The following is a 26,516-nucleotide window of genomic DNA, read 5'->3' as shown; positions in this document are numbered from 1 at the left end:
TTTTTTATTTGACTTAGAAACAAATTAATAATATTACCTTTTTCCCTTTAAAAAATAAACATCTTAACTTTTTTTTTTTTTTCTTAAATCAAATATATTATAAATTTTTTAGTTCACTCATATTATAAAATAAATAACGTTCAAGATGGTTTTTTTTTTCTTTTTGTAATTATTATTAAGCTCAAACATAACAAACAAGTTATATAACTTCAAATTTTACACGTTAATGGATGTGAAATTTAAAAAAATAATAATAATATTTATAATTCTTACCATATATTTTCAATAAACACTCAAATTTTTTTAATTTTATTAAAGGAAAGTTTTAAACTTTAATTTATGTTAATTCATTCACTAATTTTGATTGAGAATTGTTGGGAGTAAATCTCACATTGGCTAATTTAGGTAATGACCCTAGATTTATAGATAAAGAATACATCTATATTAGCATGAGCATTTTGGGAAGCCCAAAACAAAGTCATGAGAGCTTATATGCTCAAAGTGAATAATATCATACCATTGTGGAGATTCATGATTACTAACATGGTATCAGAGTCATGCCCTAACATAGTCATGACAATAGAATCCTCAAATATCGAACAAAAAAATTGCAAGTCTCAATTAAGGGCTCCATAGTAGTGTACTTTGTCTGATGGGAGGATTGTTAAGGATTGTTGGGAGTGAGTCCCACTAATTTAGAGAATGATTATAACTTTATAGGTAAGGAATACATCTCTACTGGTACGAGGCATTTTGAGAAAGCCCAAAACAAAACAATGAGAGCTTATGCTCAAAGTAGACAATATCGTAGAGACATAAGGCCTTTTGAGGAAGCCCAAAACAAAGCAACGAAAACTTATGCTCAGAGTGGACAATATCGTGGAAATTAGTGGTTACTAACCGTCTTAATTAAAGCAACTTAGAAGGCTAAAAAACTCATTAATTTCTTTCAACCATGTTAATTTTTTTAATAGATTTAACAACTTTATCAAAACTATAAAAAAAAAAATTAACTTGGCTAAAATCTCATTTTGACCGTATATATTATTTAATGATTTTCAAACAAAAACTTATAAAAAAAAGTAAAATAAAGTACAAAAAATTAGAAATTTAGAATAAAGAATTAAATAAAATTAAGAAAAAAGAAACTAGTCTCTAAATCTAATACATATGATTATAACAACTAAATTTAATGTTATTTTACCCTATAAATCTTGAAATATTTTACAATTTCCCTCTAAAACCCAGTATTATATACTCATACGTCTCATGCTTCAAAGTAGTTTCCACCAGTTCTTTCAGTTTTCTCCCAGTATTTTATACTATACCAAATCTATGTACACCCTCCTCTTCTTCAAAGGCACTGGCTGCCTCCAGCAGAGATCTTGTCTGAAAAATTCACTATGAAAAATCCAGCAAATACCTGAATAGAAAGCAGCAGAACATAGAGCTAAGAACTTCCCGTCCTGCCCGCCTCTGTATCGAATGCTCGAATACAAATACGATATCCTAGAATTTGGGATAGTAACAGATTCCTTAACCTATGAGTACGTTCAGATGCGAACTAAACATATCCAAAATATCGACTAAATAGACATCATGCTCAAATTTTGTTGAGCCGATGAGCGTTTACCTGAACACAACCTACAATGTAGATGGTGGAGTAGCGACGACCGTGCAATACCATGTCGGCCAGCATAGCAAGGGGAATTGTCAATGACATGCCCAGGTTAGAAACTAATGGAGAAGTCCAAATCACAGAGAGGGCCCTGCAAGGGCAAAACAGTTTCTCCATGTATATAATTCAAGACAATCACATAGCATCAACAAGTGTAAAATGAATATTTTGGGGAATAAAGAGAGCAAAATTTCATTCAGTTGTCATGAAGAGGGCTATGTGGTCAACCCAAAAAATATATAGTATTCTCGACATACCAAAAGTAATCGGATAGAACGTTCCCAACGAAGCCATTCAAAACCACGATTTCGGTGATGGATTTTGAGGGAGGAAACTTGAAAGGAGGTTCAATGCCCATAGCAGTTAGAGGCCAAACTACAGAGTGACTTTAATAGTAAGAACAATGCAGTTAAAGGCAGCAACAACATTGTCTTGGTTAATTCTATCATTTACAATTTCACATGACCATTCAATGGAAAAGGCACAACGAAACTAAAACAGAACCAAATCATCAAATTGACTTGATAAACATTCACCAAACACTACTTACCAAGCCACCAAAGACCCACTATGGTAAATAGACCAACATATCCAAAGAACTTCTGCACATCAATCTTGTCTCCTCCTGATCCAGCTAGTTTCTTGAGCAGCACTATACCAATCACACAATTCAATAATTACCATGAAGCAAAACATTTGAATCCTCAACAAAAACAGTTACTAGTTGGGCTTAGAATGCCATACCAGTAAATAATCCATAGATTGCTGCGGAGAGAAGACAAAAAACGTCCCCGGTGATGGTTCTCCCTCGTGACCTCACCAATAAAGGAAGAAAAGATAGTAAGTTACAACCATGTTGTCCAATTAAGTTACAAGAAAGAATTTGGTACATGTGGACGTCTTTTCATTTTAAGGTGGACTTTACTATCAACAGCTGGCTATCTAGAAACAATGTAAAATGTAAGATACTACAGCTCAAGGCACGGGAGAGACGATAAGGGATTAAATGTTCAGGGATAGTTCCTCACAAGTGTAACTAAAGCTCAATAATGAAAATGAACCATACTTGCCTACTTACTAGTGGTAAGAAGAAGCTCCTGTTTACTTTCTAATGTGACATTTTTATTGGCTCGAAAATTTTAGTGAGCTTGACATATCAATTAAATAAAATAGAAATAAGCAAATAAAAATATGTCACACCAGAAAGTAGGAACTTTAGACAAACATTATTTGATGATAATCTCATCGAAGTCTCCTCGTGGGTAGTGGCTGAGGCCCAATACATTGTGCGTGTGTGTGCGTGCGTGCATGTGTGTATTGTATATATGACTCAGGGCTGGGCTCTTGGCCAAAAGAAAAGTCATATGCGATTGCTTCATCTTAAATATGAAATGAAGATTATTTAAACTATGGTAATCAATGGCAAAACTTACTCAATGATGACTGGGAACCCATTAGTTGCCCAAGTTTTTCCCAGGGTTGTCATGGCAACCCCAGCCATACTAATGAAAACAGCAACCACCTTGGTAATGGTTATGGATTCTTGTCCAACAAGAGCTCCAAACAGCAGGGCAAAAAGGCCTGATGTGGAATTTAAGATGGTTGCCGTAGCAACGCTCGTGTTTGCCAGGGCCGAGTTCGAGAAGTACTGTCAAAGTCTCAAACAAATTTATCAAAGTGACATTGCAGATAAATGAGATCTTAAAGTTAACAAACAAAGATAACCTATGAACTCAATAGATATTTATAAGTACCTCTTTTTTTTTCTTTGGTTACTTCTTCACTTCTTGAAAACATTATTAAAATCTTGGTCCAATTTTATAATCAGAAAACAATAACTTTTATCACTTTTCAAATTCTAGCAATGATCTCAAAAGTATTTTTGAGCGAGGATTAGAACAGCCTGAATCTCAAAACCAAAACGTTATCAAATAGGACCATTTTTTTGGTTAAAAAAACATGTAATCTAATAATTTAGTACTTCCTTGAACTCTAGTTTGTAATAATTTAATTTTTGTACTTTACTATATAACAATTTATACTATAATTTTGTAACGATTTAGTCTCTATTGTGAAAACTATTGTTAAGATTTAATGGAATATCTTACCAAACTTTAAGCTACAAATATCAACCACATTTATTATCAGCTAAAAGAACATGTAGTAGACAATGTTAAACAACAAAATCAGCAAAGTCAACAGACAAAAACAGTTTAGAACTGTGTACCTCAGTAGTGAACCATATGGGAGTAAGGTAAAGGCTGCGTTCAATGATTTCCCTTGTACTAACTTTATGATGTGATTCAAAATTGGACATCAAAGGCTGTCCCTCTTCCTCTTCACTCAAATCTTTATCACTAGTTAGGCTGCTTTTCAAGTCTTCATCAAAGTTATAATGTATTTCATTAAATTTCAAAGGAACACCAAGTCCAATTGAAGAGCTTGGAACAGAGCCATCATTTTCATGGTGGTCATTGAGTAAATCTGGGTTTAATAAGCTGTAAACCAAATCTTTGACAACTGCCACTGGTAAATATACCACCATGAGAGACACCCCTAAATAAGAGAGTGCAAAAGGCTGTTTATATTCAGTGAAGATTCTCTGCACAAACAAGTATTGGGTAAGTTGTAGTTTTCCCAAATTCTAAGAATGTACACAAAGCATAAGTTTGTGACTGTCTTTCTTAAAAATGTGCAGTGTTCGAAGATGAAGCGTTTAACACATTTTCTTTGAAACGTGCTTATATAATAAGCGTTTCACTTAAAAACACCTGAGCAAATTTATTGGTGATTTAACATGATATTACAGTAACTTAAACCACTACAATTCATATTAAGATTTCGCATATTTCTCAATCAAATTAATACCTAAGCTACAAGTCAATAGAAAGGTTAAGAATATACATAAAAGAATAAATATACCATAACTATTAGCTAAATCTTAAATTTAATAACAGTAATTGAACACAACATTAGAGCAATTTAAACCCCTTATTTCACTCGATATGTCGAGTTTAGTAGTGAATTAACATAGTATTAAAGCAGTTCCAACCTATTTTATTGATAGTTCACAAGAATTCGAAAATCAAAAAAACATGGCAAATGTCTAAACGAACACAAGGCAAAGCAAAAAGAACAATCAAATAAACATAGTTGAACAACAATGGCATCCACGTCCAAATCATCATGTTGGTTCATAATTTTCCCAAACATGTAACAGACATACATTCACCGCACTGTTCTGTCCATGCATGTTAAAGAGAATCCAATATTCGACGTGACTAACGTTCTTAAACCGAATTAACGAAACAATCAATCCCAAACAAAAACAACAATAAATCCTTAACAAATCAAAAGAAAGCAGAACAAACCTGAGTAATTTCCGCGGAAGCAACCCATATAAGAACTGCCATACAAATCAATCCCAAACCAAACTTATACCTCAAGCCCATTTCCCGACCAACGACAACCCCGCTCTAATTCGAACCGGAAAGCTCGGTTTCGGCTAAGAATTGATAAACATCATGAGAGCTAGCCTCTTTGACCTCGAGAAACAGGTGTTAATTTGAGGAGGTTGTTTTTTGTTTGTTTTTCTTGGCGGTAATTGGATCGACAGAGAAATTGGCTCGTCAATTGAGAAAGGTGCTCAGAAACGAGCTGCTGTTTGCCGAGAAAGTGCATTGGAATTTAGAAGGTTTTGGATTTGGCATCAGTATAATGAATGTAGTCTGGTTTTTCGGAAATGCTTTGTGAAGATGACAGTTTGTTGAGCGTTCAGTGGGTTTTGTGACAGAGCAGCAGCGCCCGCTCGACAAATATGGCACGCGTGTGCGCGCCAAAGGGAAAATCAATTTAGGATAAACTAATAAAACTGTTTAAAAAATATTTCTAATTTCTTACAATTACCAATAATACTTTTATCAGATAAGGTACGGAGATAAATTTCAGTAGTGTTCTAAGAGGATTTCTAATCTCAAACGTCAAACAGAGACTCACGATCTCTGTTATTATCATTGTTTGAATCCATTTTCATGGAAAATTTTAATCAAATGTTTTATAGAAAATCAAAATGCTCGCTAGAATCAGAATTTCGTAAATAAAGAGAAATTGTAGGATGATCAAATTTCCGAAAACTTCAACCTGAAAGTTATCTAGTTCATTCTCAGAACAACAATATCTATACTGCGAAATGAACAATTTGAAGTTAAGAACTAACAAATTGTTGATTAGTACAGCGAAATATGCTGACAGACGAGAGAAGGGGTCGATTCTACAATAAGCTCAAATAGAAGAATGAAATAACTCTCCATTAAGCTCAAGATCTAGTGCTTCCTACCCAAACCAAATAGTGCCTCCCCTAAAAAATGAACCATGTTGCACTAACTCTGTCAGGACAGATTATTTGTTCTTATGCTGTTGAGTGAAGTAGTTCTACGTTATGATCAAGATCTTGTGATACTAGCGTGAAATGCTAATAGCCAAAAGATAATGAAATAACTTTTCTCAATATTATCTTGAATTTCCTCCTCAAACCAAATATTACCTCCACTCAGAAGAAGAAGAAAAACGCTTACGCTGTCAGGATTGATTACTTGCTCCTACGCTGTCGAATTGAATGATTCTACATTACGCTCGTGATCTTGTATTAGTACAGTGAAATAACAGCAAAAACGAGAGAATGAAGTAGTTCAAATTCAGGTTCAGATCTTGAACTTAATCCTCAAACCAAATAGTGCCTCGATGGATCGAGAGAGAGCTTATGATGCTCTTAACGATGTAGAATGAAATAATTCTACATCAAACTCTGAATCTGGCACTAGTACAATGAAAAATGCCAACAGTGAAGAGAGAATTAAACAATTCTATATTCATTTCAAGTCCTAGAAATTCCTCCTTAATCCAATTAATGTCTCGATTCAATAAACGAGAAGAAGAAGAGAAAGAAGAAGATCGTGTTGCTCTTACGCTGTCAGGATAGCTTTGCTGAAACTCCTCCTCGAGCCTGCACTGAATCATCGAGAGATCATGAGTCGCCTTGGGGAACAAGTTCGTTAATCCCTCGGCCGCTTGATGATGCTGATGAAGATGATCAATCCACACACTCTCTCTCTGCTAGGATTTTCGCGCTCTCTCAATTTGAAGCTCCCTCCGCGCCAAATGAAACTACATAACGCGATGGATACGCTTACTTTCAGCCGCGCGTTATATTATTCATTTTTGGAGGTTTAGTGAATTTTAAAATTAGTCCCAATAATTAATTCTAAAATAAATTAATTCAAGTAAATAGTTATAGGGGAAAAACAAATAATAGTGCCCCTCATTTCAACCGGCCTATTAGCTCAGTTGGTTAGAGCGTCGTGCTAATAACGCGAAGGTCGCAGGTTCGAAACCTGCATGGGCCATTTTATTTTATTTTCCATTTTTCATATTTTAAAGAGCCATAAATAGGGCTTTAGGAGTAATGCTTGGCTTGAAGGCCAAAACATGTCTGTTCAAAGCCGTGTGACTTTTAACACTCTGCCACCACCCAACGTCTTCAATGCCGCTTTAAAGAACACTTCAATTCATCTGCCTCCTTTCTCTTTCATTCCATTTCCTTATAATACTAAGCCAACGCTAAACCAAGGCCACTCCAAACTCCCTTTTATGCCCATTCATGGCTAAAGCGGCGTCGTGTTGGAAGATATCCCGCAAGTTTTTTGTTCTTCTGGGTTTGTTTCTTCCGGCCACGGCGGCCTTATCCTTCGGTTTCTATTCTGCCACGTGTCCTGTGGCGGAGTTGATTGTAAAGAATGCCGTCAGATCGGCTTCCTCCGAGGACCCCACCGTCCCCGGGAAGCTCCTCCGATTGATGTTCCATGACTGTTTCGTCGAGGTCAGTTGTTTTGGTAAAACGACGCCGTATCTTCTCCTCAATTTTGTCTGATCTTTCGTTGGTGGTTGGTCGTGTTTCTTTGATCTCTCATTATTTGTTTAGTATTTATGCTTAGCTAATAAATTTGAATTTCTCAAATATTTTTAAAAATTCAAAACAAATTTTGGAAAATAAAATATATTTTTTCAGAAAAAAAATTGGAATGTTTTACTAATGAAAAAAAATAAGTTTAAAAATGAAAAAAAATAAAAAATAAAAACAGAATGCTTAATAAACCCGCCTGAAATTTTAAATTTGGATTAATTATTGTTTACATTATTGCCCTTTATCATTACTGTGGGCGGGCCGGCGTAGTACAAACTTTTTGGCTGCATTTTTATTAAAGTTTATTTTCTTTTTTGCATGTTACATTTCATAATTTGGTGGTTGTTTTAATAATGAATAAATCAATAAAGTAGTTCTTTATTAAATTAATTATTTAATTTACAGATAAAATTTTAATTTAGTTTTTCTTTTATTGAATTGTTGTAAGATATAAAATTGTAGGGGTGTGACGCTTCTATATTACTTCAAGGAAACAAAACAGAACGAACTGATCCAGCAAACAGATCTCTTGGAGGATTTGAAGCGATCGATTCCGCTAAAAGAACTCTAGAATTTTTTTGTCTCGGAATTGTTTCTTGTGCCGACGTCATTGTTTTGGCCGCTAGAGATGCCGTTGAATTCGTGAGTTCTTTGTCCATTCATAAAAAATAATGTTCGAGCCAAATTTAATTATTTTTATGCACTGTGTACGTCGCAAAGTAAGTGCATGTAAAACAATTTATAAGAAGAAATGACATTGCTTGTTTGAAATTTAAACACCATTTCAAATCTCTCAATTGCCGTGTTCTTTATTGATTTCATCCTTGGCACAGGCCGGCGGGCCCTCCGTCGAAGTCCCAACCGGCCGACGAGATGGAAGGATATCGGCGGCGACAAACGTCCGACCAAACATCGTCGACACAAGCTTTTCAGTCGACCAAATGATGAGTCTCTTCTCATCAAAAGGGCTGTCGGCAGACGATCTTGTCATACTCTCAGGAGCTCACACAATCGGAACCGCCCACTGTAGCGCCTTCAGCGACCGCTTCAGAAAGGGTCCAAACGGGCAGATGACCCTCATCGACGCTTCTCTCGACGGCACTTACGCCAACGAGCTTATGCGGCGGTGCCCCGCCGGAGCCGCCTCCACCGTCGTCGTTGACAACGATCCGGCGACGGCGAATGTCTTCGACAATCAGTACTACAAAAACATTCTGTCGCACAAGGGGCTGTTTCAGTCGGATTCCGTTCTGATTAGCGACGGCCGGACCAGGGCCCACGTGGAGAGATTTGCTAAGGATCAGATTGGGTTTTTTGAGAACTGGGGTCAGTCGTTCTTGAAACTTAGTAGTGTTGGAGTTAAAAGTGGGGGCGAAGGGGAAATTAGACTGTCTTGTTCTACTAATAATGTCTGATAATCGTAAAAAATATATGTGTATTATATACAATAGTTATTATATTTTGTTGGATCATTTCGACCCAAGAAATCCCTAAAATACCGTATAATGGAAATAGAAGTACGTCGGGAGCCCAAAGATGACAATGTCTGTGAACTTGAACCTTTACAAATGATATTCGAGCCAGTCAGCAGACAATATTCTAGCGAGGAGGCTGAGCCCCGAAAGGGATGGATTGGGAGGTTCCACATCGATTGGAGAAGGGAATGAGTGCCAAGAGAAGCGTTGGGGAGAACGAAACATTCTTATAAGGGTGTGAAAACCTCTATCTAGCACAAGCATTTTCAAAACTTTGAGGGGAAGCTCAATAGAAAAAGTCCAAAGAAGACAATATCTGCTAGTGGTAGGCTTGAGACGTTATCAAATCATTAGGCGGTCGGAAGAAAGAATATAAGCTAGCTCAAGGAGATGTATTTATTTAATCTGGAGCATAATAACATTAATACAAGAATACAAATAATCCAATGTTGTGGGTTTCTTTCTATGGTATTGGATGGATGTTTTACTCGATCAGTGGACTAGGCACTAACTGGTTAAGGTATATATTCTCGACCAAAATGATACACGTAAGAATGTCTAAAATATTCTTACAAAGTTCTGCTGCAGTTAAAGAATCTTCAGTCTAATTTCAATATTTAAACGTTCTGCAGCAAAATCCATGTAATTAAATCATATGCTACCTAGTCAAAACTAATTCCCCATCTGACACACCCAACCAGCACCTAATCTTTTGAATAGACTGATCAGCTAAAGTAAAATAACTTACAAAAACAATAATGTAGAACTATAGACTTAACAATCCACATTGCAAGAACAGAACAGGAAAGACCCAGCCGACCCATCTCTGACTATTAAAAGTTCGAGGGTGAGCTCTTTATTTAAGAGAGAATGGAGAGTGAATCGAATCCGTTTTCGTTCTTGGCTGTCCACTAACTGCCATTCCTGGCTCGTTGCAAACTGACATCATCAATTTTTTTAATCACAACAGAGGATGAAACCACCGCTCGACCATAAGATCGACTACATAGTGCCATATCCTAGAGCAACTCATTATAGGCAGCAACTGAAAATACAGGCCAACTGCATATGAATCAACATATTCAAAATAAACTTCTTTATGATATGCGACTCTATGATTAGCTCGATCACAACAATCATCTAAAATTAAGAATGCAAAGAAGCCTTCTTTGACATGCTACTGAAAGAAAACTAGTATAGAATATCAAAGCCATAACATGTAGCCTGGTATTCATTTTCTTACGCATGCATGCATTTTCTAGAAACACTAAAAGAGCCAAGGACTTGCCATGCCCTCCAGAGAGTTTCTGGTTCTTATATGCATTGTGCTACTAGCCAACTATAAGGTCTAATTTGACATTTTCGGGCAGTGAAACCAACATAGGATTAACGACGCAACTCTACTACCGCATTTCCTACCAAAAAGCTAACCCAACAGAAGAAAATTACATAAGGTCTCAAAGGGCTATAAATAATCTCATTTCTTCCTCCATTTCTTCCCCTGTTTCCGAGAGTGATAGAGAAATAGGAGTATATTATCACTTATTCACTAAGAAACATATTCAATATGGAACTGTGGTAAGAGACCCGATAGCAAAGGACATATCATATATCCTTTGAAAAATCAGACCTAAGAGCTTTGCGCCAATCTAGAGTGAGTGCTAATCTAAGAAGAATATATACAGATCCACCAGGAACGTGTTTTAATAAAACACACATCTTCTTATACAAGAAGAAAATTCAAAGTCAATAATTTTATGTATTTGATGTATTCGTCTCTCCAAATTCACGATTTTTGCCCTATATTATTATGTATCTACTCGCGCACGTTCATGCAGCATTGCCCATTCCCTTGTGGAATAATGCATTCTAACTAAATAGAAGGTTATTCATACCTAAGAAGCACAGACACTAATTTGGCTATCATGTCCATAGCCAACACATGACAAACACTTGGACACTCTAAAACACTTGTTGAACACGTATCAGACACTTGTTAGATGCAATAGGTATGTGTTCGGCACTAGTTGTACAAAGTCAATATAGGTCCATCGACACGTATCAAACAATTGTTAAGTGAATGTAAAATGTGCGTCAAGAGACTTTATCAACAAGAATCCAACCTCAAATTTATAGTTACATCGATAATGAATAGTTAAGTACTGATGAGTGAAGGGGATAGTACGGCCAGTTTATAATATTTAATGATGATTAGTAGTTTCTAATATTGCTCCTACAGATGGTTCACTGATAATTTACGGTAGATCCTTGAAAATATAGCGCATAGTTAGAGAACCTTAGCTATGATGGTGGTCAACTAGATCAAATGCAGAACCCTTAACCCAACATAATTGGATCGACATTAAAGAAATGATATGTTATATATCATTCTCAACTGTTAGGTACAGTAACAAGTAATAAAGATAGTACAAACACGTTTTTCTGTTAGCATTGCAGCTATGAGCTTCGAAAACATTCAACAAATTAGGGTTTCACTAACCTTCTTTTCTTCTCTAAGTAAATTAAACTGTTCTTGAATGTGCTTTCCTCCTTTGAGCTCTGTTATCCGTCGCTAATCTGTAAATCCAGTAGCCCTAAAACAAAACTCCCAGATCAAATGATGAATGTCGCACTAGAAGCGACTTCTAATAGAATGGGGGAAAAAAAGAGGTTGAAGTTGAGATTGAAGTACCAGCGCGAGAACATGAGCAGCAATTAGAATAACAACGATAAAGGGAACGAGATCGAGAATCCACGGCCTTGAATCAACCTGTTGCTGGTTCGCCATTACTGATAGAGATCGATCGCAACTATGACATTCCCTGATCTGCAAACGAAAAATTCATATTCAATCGATTTGCCAGCTCGGAAGTGAAGGTAAAGCGAGTGAGAAATGAAACTTGGAGCAATCATGAATAAACCGTGGTGAAGAAGATGAAAGGTAATGGATCGTCGTTAATGGAGTCCGATCGGCCCAAGAAATTCTAGACCTTCCTCTCAGATCCAAATCTTTCTGGGCGCTCTCATGTGACCCAACCAAAAAGTAAATAGGCCTGGTTTCAAACAGCCCCATCATCCATGTATGGTAAATATTTAATAATATTTCATTTAAATTGCCAATTTATAATTTGAGTTTAATTTTATTTATTTATTACTTCCTCTTTTTTTTTTACCCCTTAATTTTTTACCTCTTAATAAATAAACTGTACTGGTATTTATTATTTAATTAGTTAGACTTTATAAACAAGTCAACTCTAAATTATTTTTGTACAAATTTATATAACTATGTTAACTATTAAATTAATTCTCAAATATTGATTTTTATTATTTTACGATGTAATAAACATGTTTGTCTCTAATTAGTTTATTAATTTATTTTAATAAAAAATTTCTTTAAACTTCAAAAATATTTAGACTAAATCGTTACAATTTTTTTCCAACCGTGACTAAATTATTAATATTAAAATTAAAAGACTAAATTATGGTAAAATTGGGATTTATAACCAAGTTTTGTCATTTGTTTTAAAATATTTATATAAAAAAATCGCTGAAATAAAAATTTATTAAATGATATCGTACCATCAAAATGAACTTTCAAAATTTCATGACTAATCACCGAAAACTTTTAAAATTTCATGACCAATTGCATTCCAAAGACTTTCTTAATTGAAAAAGGGAAAGATGCTATGTCAAGTCATGTACTATTCTCGACCATACAATTATGACATCGTGAATCTCATTTTTTCACTTTCAAACACGTTAGATCAGAATGTCCACTAACACCCTTTATTTTGACTTACGATTTTAAAATATTTAAAAAGTTCGAAGGGTATTATTGTAATTTTGAAAATGAAGCGTTTGAATCGTTATCTGAACTCATATATTGTGAACATATCTTATTTAATTAAATTAAAGCAACGGATTGCTGCCGTTTGACTTTTTTGCCATCCGGTAGGAATACACTGTTTTAATTTTAAAATAAAATTATTTCAACACGTGTGTTCACATTGTATTGTTGTGTTTTTAATAGATATGAGACATTCATATATAAACTCCATTAATGAATCCACGTGAAAAAATAGCAATTTAAACTAAGACTTTTAGAATAATTAAACACGTCTTAACTACTCCATTATACTCATATTTAACATGATAATCTAAATATCTCGAACTAATTAAGATAGTGCCGTTTCGATTAAAATATATATTTTTTACTATTAATTTTATCACTAATATGCTAAATATAATTAATTAAAAATTAAAATATTCGTTTGGTTTAATATTGATATATTGTCGTAAATTTTTCAAAGGACCAGACTATACAAACGTTAAGGATAGTGATGTGATGTTAAACTTGTAAGTGTAACATATTCGAAAATATGACCATTAATCTGTAACATATTATAATAATTATTATTATGTTAATTATTATTTTTATTATTTTGTTGTCGAAAAAAAAAAAGCATTATAGCGATGCGAGGGAAAAATTAAAAATAACTTATTATCGAAAATATTTTGAATATCTCCGATAATTATTATTTATTTTAAAAAAAATTGAGGTTGAAAAATTGGTACCATCATTTGTCTTGAAGGGTTTATCGATTAAATTTTCAAAATTTAATTATCAATAAAATAGATTAGAGTAAAATAACATATAAAAAAATTATATATTTTATTACCGATTAAATTAATAAAAATACTGTTTTAAATGACTATTTCGTTATTAAACTTTAACTGGCCTAGATGTTTCGTTACAAACCATTAATCTTCTTATTCGAAGTCGGTTGATCGGTAGAAGTGATCACGTGCGACATGGAGCGATTTGGGTATTTTGAAATTACGATACCCTTTCTTAATTAGTTGATATGTTGACTTGAAAATCCGTTGTTATTGTCTATTTGCTAACGTGTCCTTACCAGTGGGGCTGAAAATAATACATCAAAAAAGAGGGACCATAAAGAAAGGAATTTCAATTCTATTATTTATTTTATAAGTTTAAATTAATTTAGGATTTCATTAGATGGAGTTGTGAAAGTTCAAATTTAAAGCCAGCTAGCATGGTAAAATATTACAGTAAAAAAAATGTTATCGAGAAATATTCATTAAAAGAGTAATTTTGTTGAATATGATAAAGTAACTTGAAAGTGTGCAAGGAACTCTAAGTATGGAGACGTGTGCTTGGAGCGTAAGAATGGCTTAATGCTTGCTTCAAGTAATTATTTTCAATTCAATTAAGCAATCTAATCACAATTAATAATTGGTATAAGAGTTTAACTAATTTGATTAATAACTTCATTTATTTACCTCTTTTGTTATAAATGGTCACCACGCTATTAAATGCTTTGTAACATTAGAAAATGATGGTTTTAATTTTTTTTATTTTTAAATAAAAGTGTATGTTAAATAAGATAATTTAAAATAATTTATAAGAAAATTAATATTTAATATTTAAGTAAATAATTAGATTTATAAGAAAATTCATACCATAAAAAGTAAGTATTTATTGCGTATCTTTTGAATTTGATTATTGTCGTATTTTAGAATCGTAATTTATACGTGTTGGAGTATTTCAAAACTTTTGAGGAATCTAGTCATGTTGTCGGGTTGTGCCATTATTACTAAACGGTTACTTGAGCTCAACGATACCCTTTAGATACCGACAAATTGACTATAAAGCCACTTTTTGGTATTTTCTCTCATCGTCAAGCTCTACAATTCTCGTGAAAACTTCTTTATTTATTTTCTCGAAGAAACTGGTTAGAATGTTGATCGAGCAAGGAGTCAAATTAGCTTGCCCCTAAGAGTCAGACACACAAAGTCCTTTGACTAACACCTCGAGGGGTCGATCAATCAACCTTGGGTTGACCCTTTAATGAGTCGGCTTATGCTATTTAGACGATAACTTTGAATAGTTGGTCGATCAGCTTTAGACGACTTACAAACCCAGTTTGACATCCTTTATGCTATTTGGACGATAACTTTGAATAGTCGGTTGATCAGCTTTAGACGACTTACAAACCCAGTTTGACATCCCTTATGCTATTTAGATGAGAATTTTGAATTGCGACAAAAATCATGTCGAGCCTCATCCCTAAGAAGAGAATTTTATCCCGAATTTGTTATATGAACCAACTTCGACCAACTCATCAAAGGGGCTAGTCAACAATTCCCTCTAATTCACTATAGTCGGTCGAGTGACCTTGGCTCGACCCCTCACGATATTGACCCATCTGAAATTGAGTTCTCAAGTATTAGACCTTTTTTGGTTTCGGACTTAAGACTTTAAAATTTAATATTTAATAAAATAAGAGAAAACACATTTGGTACAAATGTAATATCATATTTTTAGAAGCGCACGGAAGCAAAAGAAAAAGAATAATTAAAAAAAAAAAAAGGAATAAATTTAAAGAGAAGAGAAATATAGAAATGTAGTTGAGGCTCACAGAACGAGTGGTGTACCGTCGTTGCATGTGCGCCACGTGTGAATCATGGGCCCGAGAAAGGACGGCCATTTCAATGGCGCTTCAAAAACTCTCACGGTTGCATTGACTCGGTCCAAGCGCGCGCGAGCTCAGCTCTTCCAATGGCGACGCGTAATCCCATGACCTCTTCTCTCCTTTTTTGGTACCACCAAATAACAAACTCCTTTTTATTTATTTAATCATTATTACCAAAATAAATACCCAAAAAAAAAAAAAATCCTTTTTATTTAATTTTTAATTTCCCCCAACAAACTAAAAACCCAAAAAATGCAACAGAATCCTCCCCTGTTTTCCCCATTCTCCGTCGACTCGTCGTTTCTCCTTTAAACGCTCCTGAGCTCTCTCTTCTTTTTCTTTTTGCTTCCATTTGTCTTTCCCCTTCTATTCTTCTCCCTCCTTCCTTTACAGGTATTCTCTTTAGAATCTCATATCTCTCTGTATTCGTGTTTCTTGTTCTAACTTTCTTGATTCATTCCTCTATGGCTGTAATTATTGCTCCAATTATCATCGTTATCTGAAGCCTTTACCGATTTTTCTCGATTTCACATGGCTTGCTTGTTCTTGGAGATATAAGATCCGTGTTATTGCATCATTTTTGTGGCTTCTTTTTGTTTATTGTGTAATCTGAATCGGGGAGTTGTGGATATAATTGCAGATTTGAGTTCATGTTCGGTGGCTCCACTGTCATGTGAGGAGCGGCTTATTCCTTTCGCATCTGTGACTATAGCTTCAAGATATTTCTTGTTTTTCCATTTTGATCGAAGAGATTGGAGCTGAGCATTTTGAGAGCCTACACAATATGGGCTATCTGAATTCAGTCTTGTCTTGTTCGAGCCAGATTCATGCTGCTGAGGAGGCTCCTGTAAGCGGCGGGGGACTAAGGTAGATTCGGAGTTTTTTTGTTCGTTAATCTGCGTGGTGGATCCAAAGCTGTTTGGATTGATAAAAGTATTCTTGTTTGGATTTGCTGTTTCGTTTTAATTTCAATGTCGAAAGAACAGAATCTTGTTAAAGATTGGGCGTGCTTTCTGAGGAATATTATTCCTTATTGCGTAAGCGATTATTGGAACTATCCTCAATCGATTGGGTTTGTAATTTGGCGATGTTACCTTTATTTTAGATTCATCAATGATAATCTGCTCTGGAATTTATGCATAATCCCTTCTTCAATTGAATTTTATGACTGATTGGCAAGGATATGATGATTTGTAGTACCTCCGGTTCCAGTTGAATGAATTAATCTCAATTTCATGGGCCGTGGAGGTTGAAGTTTTTCTTATGGTTGTTAATAGTGAAGTTGATTGCGCTGATGGATACTTTTGATTGTATGGCGTTTTGGATGGTTTCTTTAATTTCTCTACGTATTTAAGGCTTTTATTGTTTATTCTCTCTGATTGATTTTCATTACGAGGCATTAGAATAACATACTCGTTATACTGAAAATACCATGTGTCCTTAATGGCAGTCAGAATGGAAAGTTCAGCTACGGATATGCTAGCTCTCCAGGGAAGAGATCTTCGATGGAAGATTTTTATGAGACACGTATAGATGGCGTGGACGGAGAAATAGTTGGTCTATTTGGTGTGTTTGACGGTATGACAATTTCCCTTTCTCTTGAATTCTGTATTGCAGCTACTGTGGTTATTGTGAATGAATTTTGTTTCTGGTGATATACAGCTACACTTTGATATGTACTTAATCTCCCTCCTGTAGAAGTTTTCGTCGTATGATATTCAATCTACCAATATGTAGACTAATATTTCCAAATTTTGTCTTCGATTCCTCCTTATCTTGCATCGAGATGATTCTTATCAAAACTGCACAAGTGTTTGGCCTGCTCTAATATCTGGTAATTTCAAGGAAAAACTCCAAATGTTTCCTTTTTGTTATGTCAGGTCATGGGGGAGCACGAGCTGCAGAGTATGTGAAGCACAATCTTTTTAGTAATTTAATCAGCCATCCAAAGTTCATATCGGATACCAAATCTGCCATAGGTATAGCAAATGTTTTTTCTTTGATTTTCTCGTCTAAATAATTGCTCTTTTATCTCTAATCAAATGACTGTTTTTTGTGCAGCTGATGCCTACAACCACACAGACACAGAATTTCTGAAGTCTGAAAATCATCAAAACAGAGATGCTGGATCAACCGCTTCCACTGCCATTCTAGTTGGTGATCGCTTACTTGTTGCAAATGTGGGTGATTCTAGAGCTGTTATTTGCCGGGGTGGCACTGGTGAGGATGCCCATCTCTTTCCATGGTTGTTTTAAAGATAGTTGGTCATGTTTTGAATAAATTTGTTGCTGCGAAGTTTCATGGCTCAATGTTCTTTTAATTCATATTTTGACAGACCACTTTGGTTCTTGGAATTTCCTCTTTTAAGTAATGTTATCCAATTTTTTATTTTATAAGAAGTTGGAATGAACATAGCGTTGGTGATGTAAATTAGAGTAAACAATTATAGCATTGCAGTCCTAGAATGATGCCGTCCCTTGATCATTCTCCCTCCCCCACACCATGGTAATGGAATTCGACCCTCTTCCACGAGTGTTTTTGACGACGTTAAAAGAAATATTCTTGCTTTTAATATAACATATCTGCTTCTTGCTGCTCTCATAACCTATCCGACAATACCGTTGATTATACTTAGCTGACTGGGTTTCTGCTCTTGCCAGTTGAGGATTTGTTGAATGATATAATGCTCACAATTCTTTTCCCAACATTTTCAACTATTTACCCTAGTATCTTTGATATCATGTAGCCATTGCTGTCTCTCGAGATCACAAGCCTGACCAAACTGATGAGCGACGGCGAATTGAGGATGCAGGAGGATTTGTGATGTGGGCTGGTGAGGTTATCACATCCTTTAGCATGACATTAAAGTAAGAATGGTTGTTTGTTTCATTTTATTCACTGGAAGTTGCATGAGCAGGAACTTGGAGAGTTGGAGGTGTTCTTGCTGTTTCACGTGCATTTGGTGATAGGTTGTTAAAGCAATACGTTGTTGCTGACCCTGAAATTCAGGTACATTTTACGTTGTCTGTAGAGTAAATTGGTATGACTATTCATTGAGTGACTGTTGCTTAACTGCATTATGATGAAAAGAAAGAAATATCAGGGCAATAGTATTTTACCTATAACTTGCTTTAGTTTCATCTGAAGCTCAGAGTTCACTAAATTATGACTCCTTTTAATATCTTCGTTCATATCTGTAACGGCCCAGATCCACCGCTAGCAGATACTGTCCTCTTTGGGCTTTCCCTTTCGAGCTTCCCCTCAAGGTTTTAAAACGTGTGTGCTAGGGGAAGGTTTCCACACCTTTATAAATGGTGGTTTGTTCTCCTCCCTAACCAATGTGAGACATCACAGTACCCATGTCTGGGTACTGCAATTTGAACAAATATGTTAAGATATAGAAAGAGAATCAGAATCAGAATCTTTCGTCCAAATATTGCACTGATGAGAAGTTCAGATCTTTGAATGATATAACTTGCTCAATTACTGAGGTCTTGTTTGAAAAGAGTTCAATTGTTTTTCTTTGTTGGTTTGGACTTTGGCAAACTTACACACAAAAGGAGGATTGCGGTGGAGTCTTCTTTCTGGCTTGTGATTGATATTAATAGATATATATGCTTTTGAATCTTTCAAAGGATGGATGTGCTATCATTTGCTTTGCTCATTACAAGTCTCTCTCATGGGAAGACGCCACATCTCTAAATCTAACATACAAATTCATTTCGTTACCGGTTTTTGAACTCCATGATTGTACTTGCAGGAGGAAAAGATTGATAGCTCGCTCGAGTTTCTTATACTTGCTAGTGATGGGCTATGGGATGTCGTCACTAACGAGGTTTGCAAGTCCATTAATTTTATTTATCATCACTATACAACTCTCAAATTTGATGCCAAACTGCGAAGTTTACCAAATGTTCAATGTCTTCTTCAGGAAGCTGTTGCCATGACGAAACCAATTCCGGACCCAGAAGAGGCGGCTAAGAGGTTGATGCTAGAAGCATATCAAAGAGGTAGCGCTGATAACATTACGTGTGTCGTCGTCCGTTTCTTGGCAAATCAGGGAAGCCCCTCTCTTGCAACATCTGGGTAAGAACATCTATCCTAGCTTTGCCTTCTGGTTCCGACTCGTCCGTCCGAAAGTCTCGACTGAACTGCAGTAGTGTTTGGTGGTTCCTAGTCGTTGGGAATTCCAGTAACATTGTTGATTGTACTTATAAAAAAAAAAAAAAAAGAGGATGACATAACGAGAAGTTATGAGGTTGGTTTTGTGCAGTACGGTGTCTGAGTTGCTGCCTACATAGTCGTCCTAGCTTGCTGCGTGGAGGTTGTAGAAATGTTCATTGGCTAAATTGTAAAGAGTCTTAATGAAAGTGTTAATTGTCTGTGTTGTGTTCAGCCCTTTTTAAGGTAATTTCCATTTTCCCTTTTTGGTTAGGTGTGAATTTTCTTATATTTTCTTTTCATTTTAAATAGCATAACTTGGCAATACAGTTGTATTAACTTTCTGTTCTGGTGAGGGAATTTTATCCCACAAAAGCTACCATTATCCCAACTTGTTTAGTTATGGTTAAAATAGTTATTATTTTTTCCTTTTAAACTGAAAGTATATTATTATCATTATTATTATTATTATTGTGATTGTCAGCTTAAATTAAATATTTTTGTTGCTAAAAATATTAATTAGTAAATTATAAAAATATTCAAAACATAAATTTAGACATTATTATTATTATTTAAAACTAAAATTTCTGGGATTTTTGTATGCATACATGAAATTATATTGATTATTGAAGAAAATGGATGGAAACATAAGAACAATTTTACATTAATACGAATGTACAGTAATGCTTTACTTGATTTATGATCTCCCTACTTAATGTTATATAGCGTGAGCCGTTGTTATTTCTCCTTTGCTTGCTTATATAATGTCTCTTTTGAAAATCTCTCTCTATCTATATTTTCTAAAACCTTCTTTTAAAACTTAGAAGCTGGAGCATTCGTCACTTGGCCGTAGGTGACCAAAAACAACTTGTCCATAATGGCCGTAGGCGACACAAGAAGACTTGTCTCTTTAGAAAATCTTTCTCTGCCTTTGTTTTCTAAAATCTTCTCTTAAAACCGAGGCAGTAGGCGACACAAGAAGTACTTGTCCAAGGCTGCCATCAAAAGAAACACAAACATTTTAATCAAATAATATTAAAAACGATATTAAAGTCAATTATTTTGGGAAAGTTGTTTTGAGTGCTTTTTAGCTTTTCTAAAAAGTACTTTTTAAGAATTTGTAAGACTTAAAAGCATAAAAAAAAAATATAAACTAATTTTTTCCTATTATGTAACAAGTAACTTATCTAATAATATTTTTTCTCAGTTAAAATTTATAAACCTAAAAAGAATATATATATATATAATTTTTTAAACCGTAACCTTAGTATCTTAATAGAATTGTTAATGAAACAAAATTCAATTCCATTTCAATTTTGTTATAAAAAAAGATAAAAAAAAAAAAAAAAAGAAGTAATAGAGGACTCAAGAATTGAGAAATGCATAGTCTCGGCAAGGCATATTTGCCCTTACGCACGACGAGCGAACCAAAAGCATTTTTTTCATCATCGTCCTCAACTTCTTCCTCTATAAAATTTTCAAAATTCATAGAGAGAAAAAAAAATTAAACAAAATAAAAAATAAAAGAAAAGAAGAAAGAAAAAGAAGTATTCATAGGACGCCTTCCTATCAAACATGGAGAGCCAAGAAGGTTGAGAATGGCTTGAGGCAGTGGAAGAAGCTCTTTGGCTTTTAAAGCTGAGAAAATCAATATTTAATTCATTTATTTATTTAAAAAAAAGCTATATTTTGCTTTATTAATTGGGTAGATGAGGGATTTGTTTTTCTTCAACGTGCTCGCCAAGGCAAATTATTTAATCGGATAAAATAAAATAAAATAAAATAAAATGTCATTTAACCACTGCTTCGGCTGAGCTGGTCGTGGTACTTAAAGCAAAATAAATATATAAAATAATGCTATTTTTAATTTTAAAAATAAAAAAGAAAATATGGAATCTTTTCGGTGGAAATAAAATCAAATAGAAGCAAGAGACTCTATTTGTTTTTTTTTTTTTCAAGTTTTGTATTTTTTAATACATGTTTTAATTTAAATTTCTATATTTAATATTTAATCAGATGTGCATACAATAAAATAATTACATAAATTAGAAATCAGTGATGTCATGGAAGACGATAACTAGTTTAAGTGTGAGAGGGTGTTGCAAAACCATTTAAATATGAAAATAGGTTGTGACCCACATGTGTAGATAGATAAGGAGACGACAAGTTAATGATATCCATCTGACCATATAACAACCATATAAAGGTCAAAACAAACATTAAATCGTATTGAATTTAAGGAGGACAGGGCTTACATACTAACCAGAGTTGTGTATTAAACTCAAACTAAGGCACAAGAAAGACCAGAGGCAACAGATTGTCACTAATCAAAAATAAATTTAAAGATTATTAGGTAAGACATCGAGCCATAACCTAAAAACTTGAGGTTCTATTATGGGTCATGCTTGTTCAGCAAATGAAAACGGACGAAAAATTATAATGGAGCTTAAGTTTCTCTTAAAACTTATCATGATCATGTCAAGATCCTGATCCCGCTCGACCATGACACAAACAAAAATAGTATATATAGTTTAGACCGTTCGAAACATAATCTTCAAAAGCAAAAATGTTAATAAATCAAATATAAATCCATCTCAGATTTTATAACTAAAAATATAATTGGGTTAAATTCTCAATTCACGTGAATTTGGATAAATGACGTAATAAATTAGGTGTTACTAATCAAAATTCGAAAAAAAAAAATAAAAAATAAAAAACTGGACCTTTCCGAGGATGGAATTTGCCTTTATTTATTGCAGTCCTTCCCATTATGGGCCTCAGAAATCCAGCTGTATAACACCTTCAAACAGAACCCAAATGTGAATTGGGCAAAGCTTTATTATTATTATTATTATTTATTATTTATTATTTATTATTCCTTTTCAAATTACTTTTTTCCTTTTAGTTTTCAGAAGATTGTAGAATTTATTTGCTTTTTTTATTTAATTGAATTATATTTATTTTCACACTTTCAATTTTTGCATGAATGTTTTTTTTGTGGAAAAAATTAATAATTTAAATATATAAAAAATAATTGAAAATCAATTACGGAATAATTTAATCGATGAAAGGTAGTAAAATTTTAGATTTTAAAAATTAAATTTGTTTGATACTATTTTATAAACTGATTTTGAATTGAACTTAGCTCAATTCTAAAATTAAAAAATCAATTTTAAATTTGGAACGTTTTGCGTGATTTATTTTTATTATTAACTAATTTATTTAATCTTCGCTGACAAATATCTCATCACGTTTTTCAAAAAGGGAAAATATATTTATTACAAATTTACAATTTCAGTTATTTGTTGACGTATGCATTTGCACGTTTGTGATGTAAGAATTTATTTAATGAATCCTCTCACTCCAAAGGCTGAAAACAGAATTTTCAGCGATATTAATAAATACTTGAGAAATATAATTTAATTTTTACTTTTTAATTAATTTAAATTCGAATAAACTTTTTTTTTTAGGATTTATGAAAGATTTTTGAAATTATCAATAATTTTGTGTAAATTTTATTTTTTTTTCATTAAAATTGGTGAATTTTAATAAATTTTTAGTGTGAATTTAGTGAAGATGATGAATATCATAAAAATTGTAAAAAATGTAGCTTTCTTAGAAAATTTTCTTTAAAAAAAAAAATTGAGAAATTTCCGCCGCATAGTCAATAAATTTCAGATGAGTTGGATTGGTGACCCAAACACTTCGAACCAAGTTCGCAACTCAACAACTCTATTTTCTAGTTGAGTTGTTATCGGGTTCAATCTGTGAATCGACGCGAATTTTTTAATAGTCCAAAATATCAATTCAACCCAAATAATAAAAAATAAAAGCAAAATTGTTTTATTAATTTGGTACTAAATACAAACCCACATTAAATTGTTGATATAAATTGATAAAAATTTGAGGGATGAAAATGTAATTTAATTTAATTTAGTTTTTTCTTTTTCTAGAAAAGCAGCGGCTTCCGTTACCGTGCACGGCGGCGTTGGTTGTAGCACAGTGGTGGGGAGTGCAGTACAGCTCGTTTTCCAACGACGACAATACGCCTCCCTAATCGCCTTATCCTTTTTGGCTCTTCCTTGCGTTCCAAGAATCTCCATATTTGCTGTCATCCTCACACAATCTTCCATGCGCTTCCCTCTCCGTTCCTCCTTTTGTCCCAACCCAAAGAAACTCAAATTTTTATGAGCCTAATTCAATAAATAAAAATTAATTAATAAAATAAATTACAGAGGAAATTGAGAAAATATATATAATAAGTAATTTTTTAATGTTATTATTCTTAAACAATATGATTTTGTTTAGTGCCAACGAGTGTGTATTGAATATAAGTTCAAAAATCGACCCGTAAACAACACTAAACACTAAAAATCATTGTGAGACGTAGTTTTTATTAATTAGAATTTTAATGACATTTATTTATTTTTTATTATACTAAATTAATAAAAATATTTTTGAATTTTTTATTTTGCTTAAGAATACACTCAAATTAAAAAAAAAAATCAATAAAAAATTTTAAAAAATACCCTTTAAACTTTCAACAAAATTAAAAAAATACCCATAGATTTAGTTTTGGATATAAATTATTAACACCTTATTTAAAAAATATAAAAAAAAAAGTGTTTAAATAACTCTCTTAAAAGTACTATTAAAATTTTAAAAGTTTATTAATATCTTTAAAAATTTTTAAAAACTAAAATATATATATATATTTTTGAACTTTAAAAAAATTGAATATTATTTATAGGGTGTGTAGAAATTAATTTGAACATTTTCTTAAATAGATAAATTACAAAGTTTTAGGGATGTATTTATGAATTTAATCATTACTAAAGAACTAGAGGTGAGGAAATGGATACGTTTTTTTTCCAGAATATCTCTCTCCCTCGCTAGTGTCATTTCATTTCCTAACGCTTTATTCTTGTTCCTATCATCAATTTTCCCCCAAAACGATACCCAGCAATTTATTTATTTTTAAATAGATGTATCACTATTGGGAGTGAATTTTGATCAACTTACAATTATTTGCCTTAATGGCCATTTGTTTATGTTTCTTTTGATCAATTTTCCAACATCACTTTTCTTGAATTGATTTTATATTGATCAGATGGAGGATTTTTATATATTTTTTAAAAATGATCGGTTCTCTGCTTCGTACTGTACTGATTAATTTTTTATTATCAGAGTGGAGGAGATTTCAATGGCGAATTGAGAATGTGATTTCAATCTCAAACAAGCGGGGAGGAGATTTCACAACTCTATATCCGATTATAATTTTCACTGTAATTTACAAATTTCTCGAACGAAGGAGCCGTAAAACAGAGCTCGAATCGAGCCCTAGAAAATTGGCGGCAAAATTTCTCGATCGAGACAGTGAAATCAATTCAGTACAATTTATTTAGAACTTACTCGTTTTGTTCATCGACGGATTCCTGAACGGCTGTATTTGCTTCTCGATCGCAATCTTTGTTCGATTTCTCCGAATTCTCCGCCGTCTCTTTCTCTTCAGATTTACTGTTAGCGGCGGAATCAACTTCAGAGGACGAAACTTTAACGCACACAGGCGTTGCTATGAACGTCGGGTTCTGATGTCCAGCCATTATAACCAGAACTTTCTCGTCGTTGTTAACCTTCTCCAGTGACGTCTCCGAGTCGATTTTGGCATCGTTGCCACCGCCGGACTCCAAATCGCCGCTGTCTCTGTCCTGCCGGGAGAGGTTCCAGTAAGAACATGCCAAAATGACAAGCGCAAAGGCGATCAGGCTCAGCATCGCTGCAAGGCCGCCGAATAAATACGGCAACGGCGAGTGCCACTGCACTCGCTCCGCGATGTTCACACCAGGCGACGGCGAAGAGAATTGAGCGGACGACGGCGAGATGCTTTCCATTGTACTGAATTTCTCTTCTGCTCTGTAACTTCTTCGTCAAGCTCGGTTCTGGATTTGATCGGCCAAGAAATAACAAAAATCGAAAGAACAAAAAAAAAAAAAAAAGAAACGAAAATTGTAGGTCATGGAGAGTAAAGAGCGTGAAGATTGTATTTATAGGAGGAAAAAGACGAGATGATGGATAGGGATGAAGGAAGAAGGCGCTTTTTTTCGCCTCATTTCTTTCTCATGCGTTGCCTTTTCTTATGGGTCACGTTTGTCACTCTTTTTACGATGGAAATATTCAAATTATAGCCTATTGGTCCTAATATTATTTACACTATTATTTTCTTTATATATTTTCAATAATATATATATATATGTATATATATATAATTTTTGAAATCTAGCCCATAGTTTTAAAAATATCAGGTTTTTAACACTATTGTTTTGAAAAAATCTTTAACAAGCTACTATAATATAACTGTCCTTTTGTCTCGTATATAAATAAAAAATATATACTCATCTTTTAATAATAATTAACTATTATAACTTTTTTTTTCAGTTAATATGATATATAATTTCTCATTTTTTTAATAATAGTTTAGGGGTTGATTTTATTTGCGAATTCGAATATTTAAAAAATTGAAGATATTAATCAAACTTAAATTTTAAAATAAAAGGATCGATTTTCATCTAAAACTAATAATAACTGTATTTTTGAGACACAGATATTTTTATTAATTAATTAATTAATTTTTTTTAATTCACCCGCCACAATTTCCCTTTTTGAAATGGCAATACGTGACGTACAATCCGGATGCTCGAAATCGGATGGCATCAAGACGCTATGTTGGTGGGCCCAAAATGGGCCCA

General features: G+C 33.7%; 4 protein-coding genes, 1 long non-coding RNA gene and 1 other non-coding gene across 12 annotated transcripts; 3 read left to right on the top strand and 3 right to left on the bottom strand.

The window, feature by feature from the left end:
* Positions 1-1,133: 1,133 nt before the first annotated feature.
* LOC111445844 (thiamine-repressible mitochondrial transport protein THI74-like) lies at positions 1,134-6,844 on the bottom strand. Of its 5 annotated transcripts, none has more exons than XM_023084357.1 (9): positions 6,644-6,844; positions 5,050-6,299; positions 3,906-4,280; positions 3,112-3,326; positions 2,423-2,493; positions 2,229-2,330; positions 1,936-2,053; positions 1,634-1,769; positions 1,134-1,509 (listed from the first exon to the last, which is right to left on the bottom strand). In XM_023084357.1, exons 2-9 carry the CDS (start codon positions 5,128-5,130, stop codon positions 1,402-1,404), a joined length of 1,206 nt encoding a protein of 401 aa, XP_022940125.1. In that variant the 5' UTR covers positions 5,131-6,299; positions 6,644-6,844; the 3' UTR covers positions 1,134-1,401. The 5 variants fall into 5 exon arrangements, with proteins under 5 accessions (XP_022940125.1, XP_022940126.1, XP_022940127.1 ...); XM_023084358.1 differs by having other exon boundaries at positions 5,050-6,281; XM_023084359.1 differs by lacking the exon at positions 5,050-6,299.
* A 162-nt stretch (positions 6,845-7,006) lies between these two features.
* Positions 7,007-7,080, top strand: TRNAI-AAU. Its single transcript has one exon. It is a non-coding gene; the product is annotated as a tRNA-Ile (tRNA).
* A 90-nt stretch (positions 7,081-7,170) lies between these two features.
* On the top strand, positions 7,171-9,056 carry LOC111446513 (peroxidase 46-like). Its single transcript, XM_023085354.1, has 3 exons — positions 7,171-7,553; positions 8,100-8,279; positions 8,471-9,056. Exons 1-3 carry the CDS (start codon positions 7,335-7,337, stop codon positions 9,050-9,052), a joined length of 981 nt encoding a protein of 326 aa, XP_022941122.1. The 5' UTR covers positions 7,171-7,334; the 3' UTR covers positions 9,053-9,056.
* Positions 9,057-9,801: 745 nt separating this feature from the next.
* LOC111445925 lies at positions 9,802-12,142 on the bottom strand. Of its 3 annotated transcripts, none has more exons than XR_002710947.1 (3): positions 11,805-12,027; positions 11,613-11,706; positions 9,802-10,174 (listed from the first exon to the last, which is right to left on the bottom strand). It is a non-coding gene; the product is annotated as an uncharacterized LOC111445925 (long non-coding RNA). The 3 variants fall into 3 exon arrangements; XR_002710946.1 differs by lacking the exon at positions 9,802-10,174 and adding an exon at positions 12,034-12,142 and having other exon boundaries at positions 11,450-11,706; positions 11,805-11,939; XR_002710945.1 differs by lacking the exon at positions 9,802-10,174 and having other exon boundaries at positions 11,450-11,706; positions 11,805-12,039.
* Positions 12,143-15,849: 3,707 nt separating this feature from the next.
* On the top strand, positions 15,850-20,152 carry LOC111446593 (probable protein phosphatase 2C 59). The gene is made up of 9 exons (XM_023085449.1): positions 15,850-16,002; positions 16,250-16,476; positions 17,060-17,187; positions 17,490-17,588; positions 17,671-17,829; positions 18,356-18,442; positions 18,527-18,618; positions 19,370-19,444; positions 19,541-20,152. The coding sequence occupies exons 2-9, from the start codon at positions 16,394-16,396 to the stop codon at positions 19,697-19,699; spliced, it is 882 nt and encodes a 293-aa protein (XP_022941217.1). The 5' UTR covers positions 15,850-16,002; positions 16,250-16,393; the 3' UTR covers positions 19,700-20,152.
* A 4,816-nt stretch (positions 20,153-24,968) lies between these two features.
* On the bottom strand, positions 24,969-25,807 carry LOC111446442 (protein GLUTAMINE DUMPER 5-like). Its single transcript, XM_023085265.1, has one exon. It carries the CDS (start codon positions 25,659-25,661, stop codon positions 25,179-25,181), a length of 483 nt encoding a protein of 160 aa, XP_022941033.1. The 5' UTR covers positions 25,662-25,807; the 3' UTR covers positions 24,969-25,178.
* Positions 25,808-26,516: the final 709 nt, after the last annotated feature.

Source organism: Cucurbita moschata, unplaced genomic scaffold (assembly GCF_002738365.1).
Source record: "Cucurbita moschata cultivar Rifu unplaced genomic scaffold, Cmos_1.0 Cmo_Scf00008, whole genome shotgun sequence".
In the NCBI taxonomy this organism is placed as follows: Eukaryota; Viridiplantae; Streptophyta; class Magnoliopsida; order Cucurbitales; family Cucurbitaceae; genus Cucurbita; species Cucurbita moschata.
Note: the sequence above shows the minus strand (reverse complement) of the source record. Positions and strands in the feature narration are given on the sequence as shown.

Excerpts from the sequence above, each read along its gene's own strand:
- LOC111446593 (XM_023085449.1), top strand. The coding sequence starts at position 16,394 with ATGGGCTATCTGAATTCAGTCTTGTCTTGTTCGAGCCAGATTCATGCT. Across the intron at positions 17,589-17,670 it reads GGATACCAAATCTGCCATAG|CTGATGCCTACAACCACACA; the intron begins GTATAGCAAATG and ends TTTTTTGTGCAG. Across the intron at positions 18,443-18,526 it reads AGGATTTGTGATGTGGGCTG|GAACTTGGAGAGTTGGAGGT; the intron begins GTGAGGTTATCA and ends TTGCATGAGCAG.
- LOC111445844 (XM_023084357.1), bottom strand. The coding sequence starts at position 5,130 with ATGGGCTTGAGGTATAAGTTTGGTTTGGGATTGATTTGTATGGCAGTT. Across the intron at positions 2,494-3,111 it reads GGGTTCCCAGTCATCATTGA|GTCACGAGGGAGAACCATCA; the intron begins GTAAGTTTTGCC and ends TTTATTGGTGAG. Across the intron at positions 2,054-2,228 it reads AGTGGGTCTTTGGTGGCTTG|TTTGGCCTCTAACTGCTATG; the intron begins GTAAGTAGTGTT and ends GTCACTCTGTAG.
- LOC111446513 (XM_023085354.1), top strand. The coding sequence starts at position 7,335 with ATGGCTAAAGCGGCGTCGTGTTGGAAGATATCCCGCAAGTTTTTTGTT. Across the intron at positions 7,554-8,099 it reads TCCATGACTGTTTCGTCGAG|GGGTGTGACGCTTCTATATT; the intron begins GTCAGTTGTTTT and ends ATAAAATTGTAG. Across the intron at positions 8,280-8,470 it reads CTAGAGATGCCGTTGAATTC|GCCGGCGGGCCCTCCGTCGA; the intron begins GTGAGTTCTTTG and ends TCCTTGGCACAG.
- LOC111446442 (XM_023085265.1), bottom strand. The coding sequence starts at position 25,661 with ATGGAAAGCATCTCGCCGTCGTCCGCTCAATTCTCTTCGCCGTCGCCT.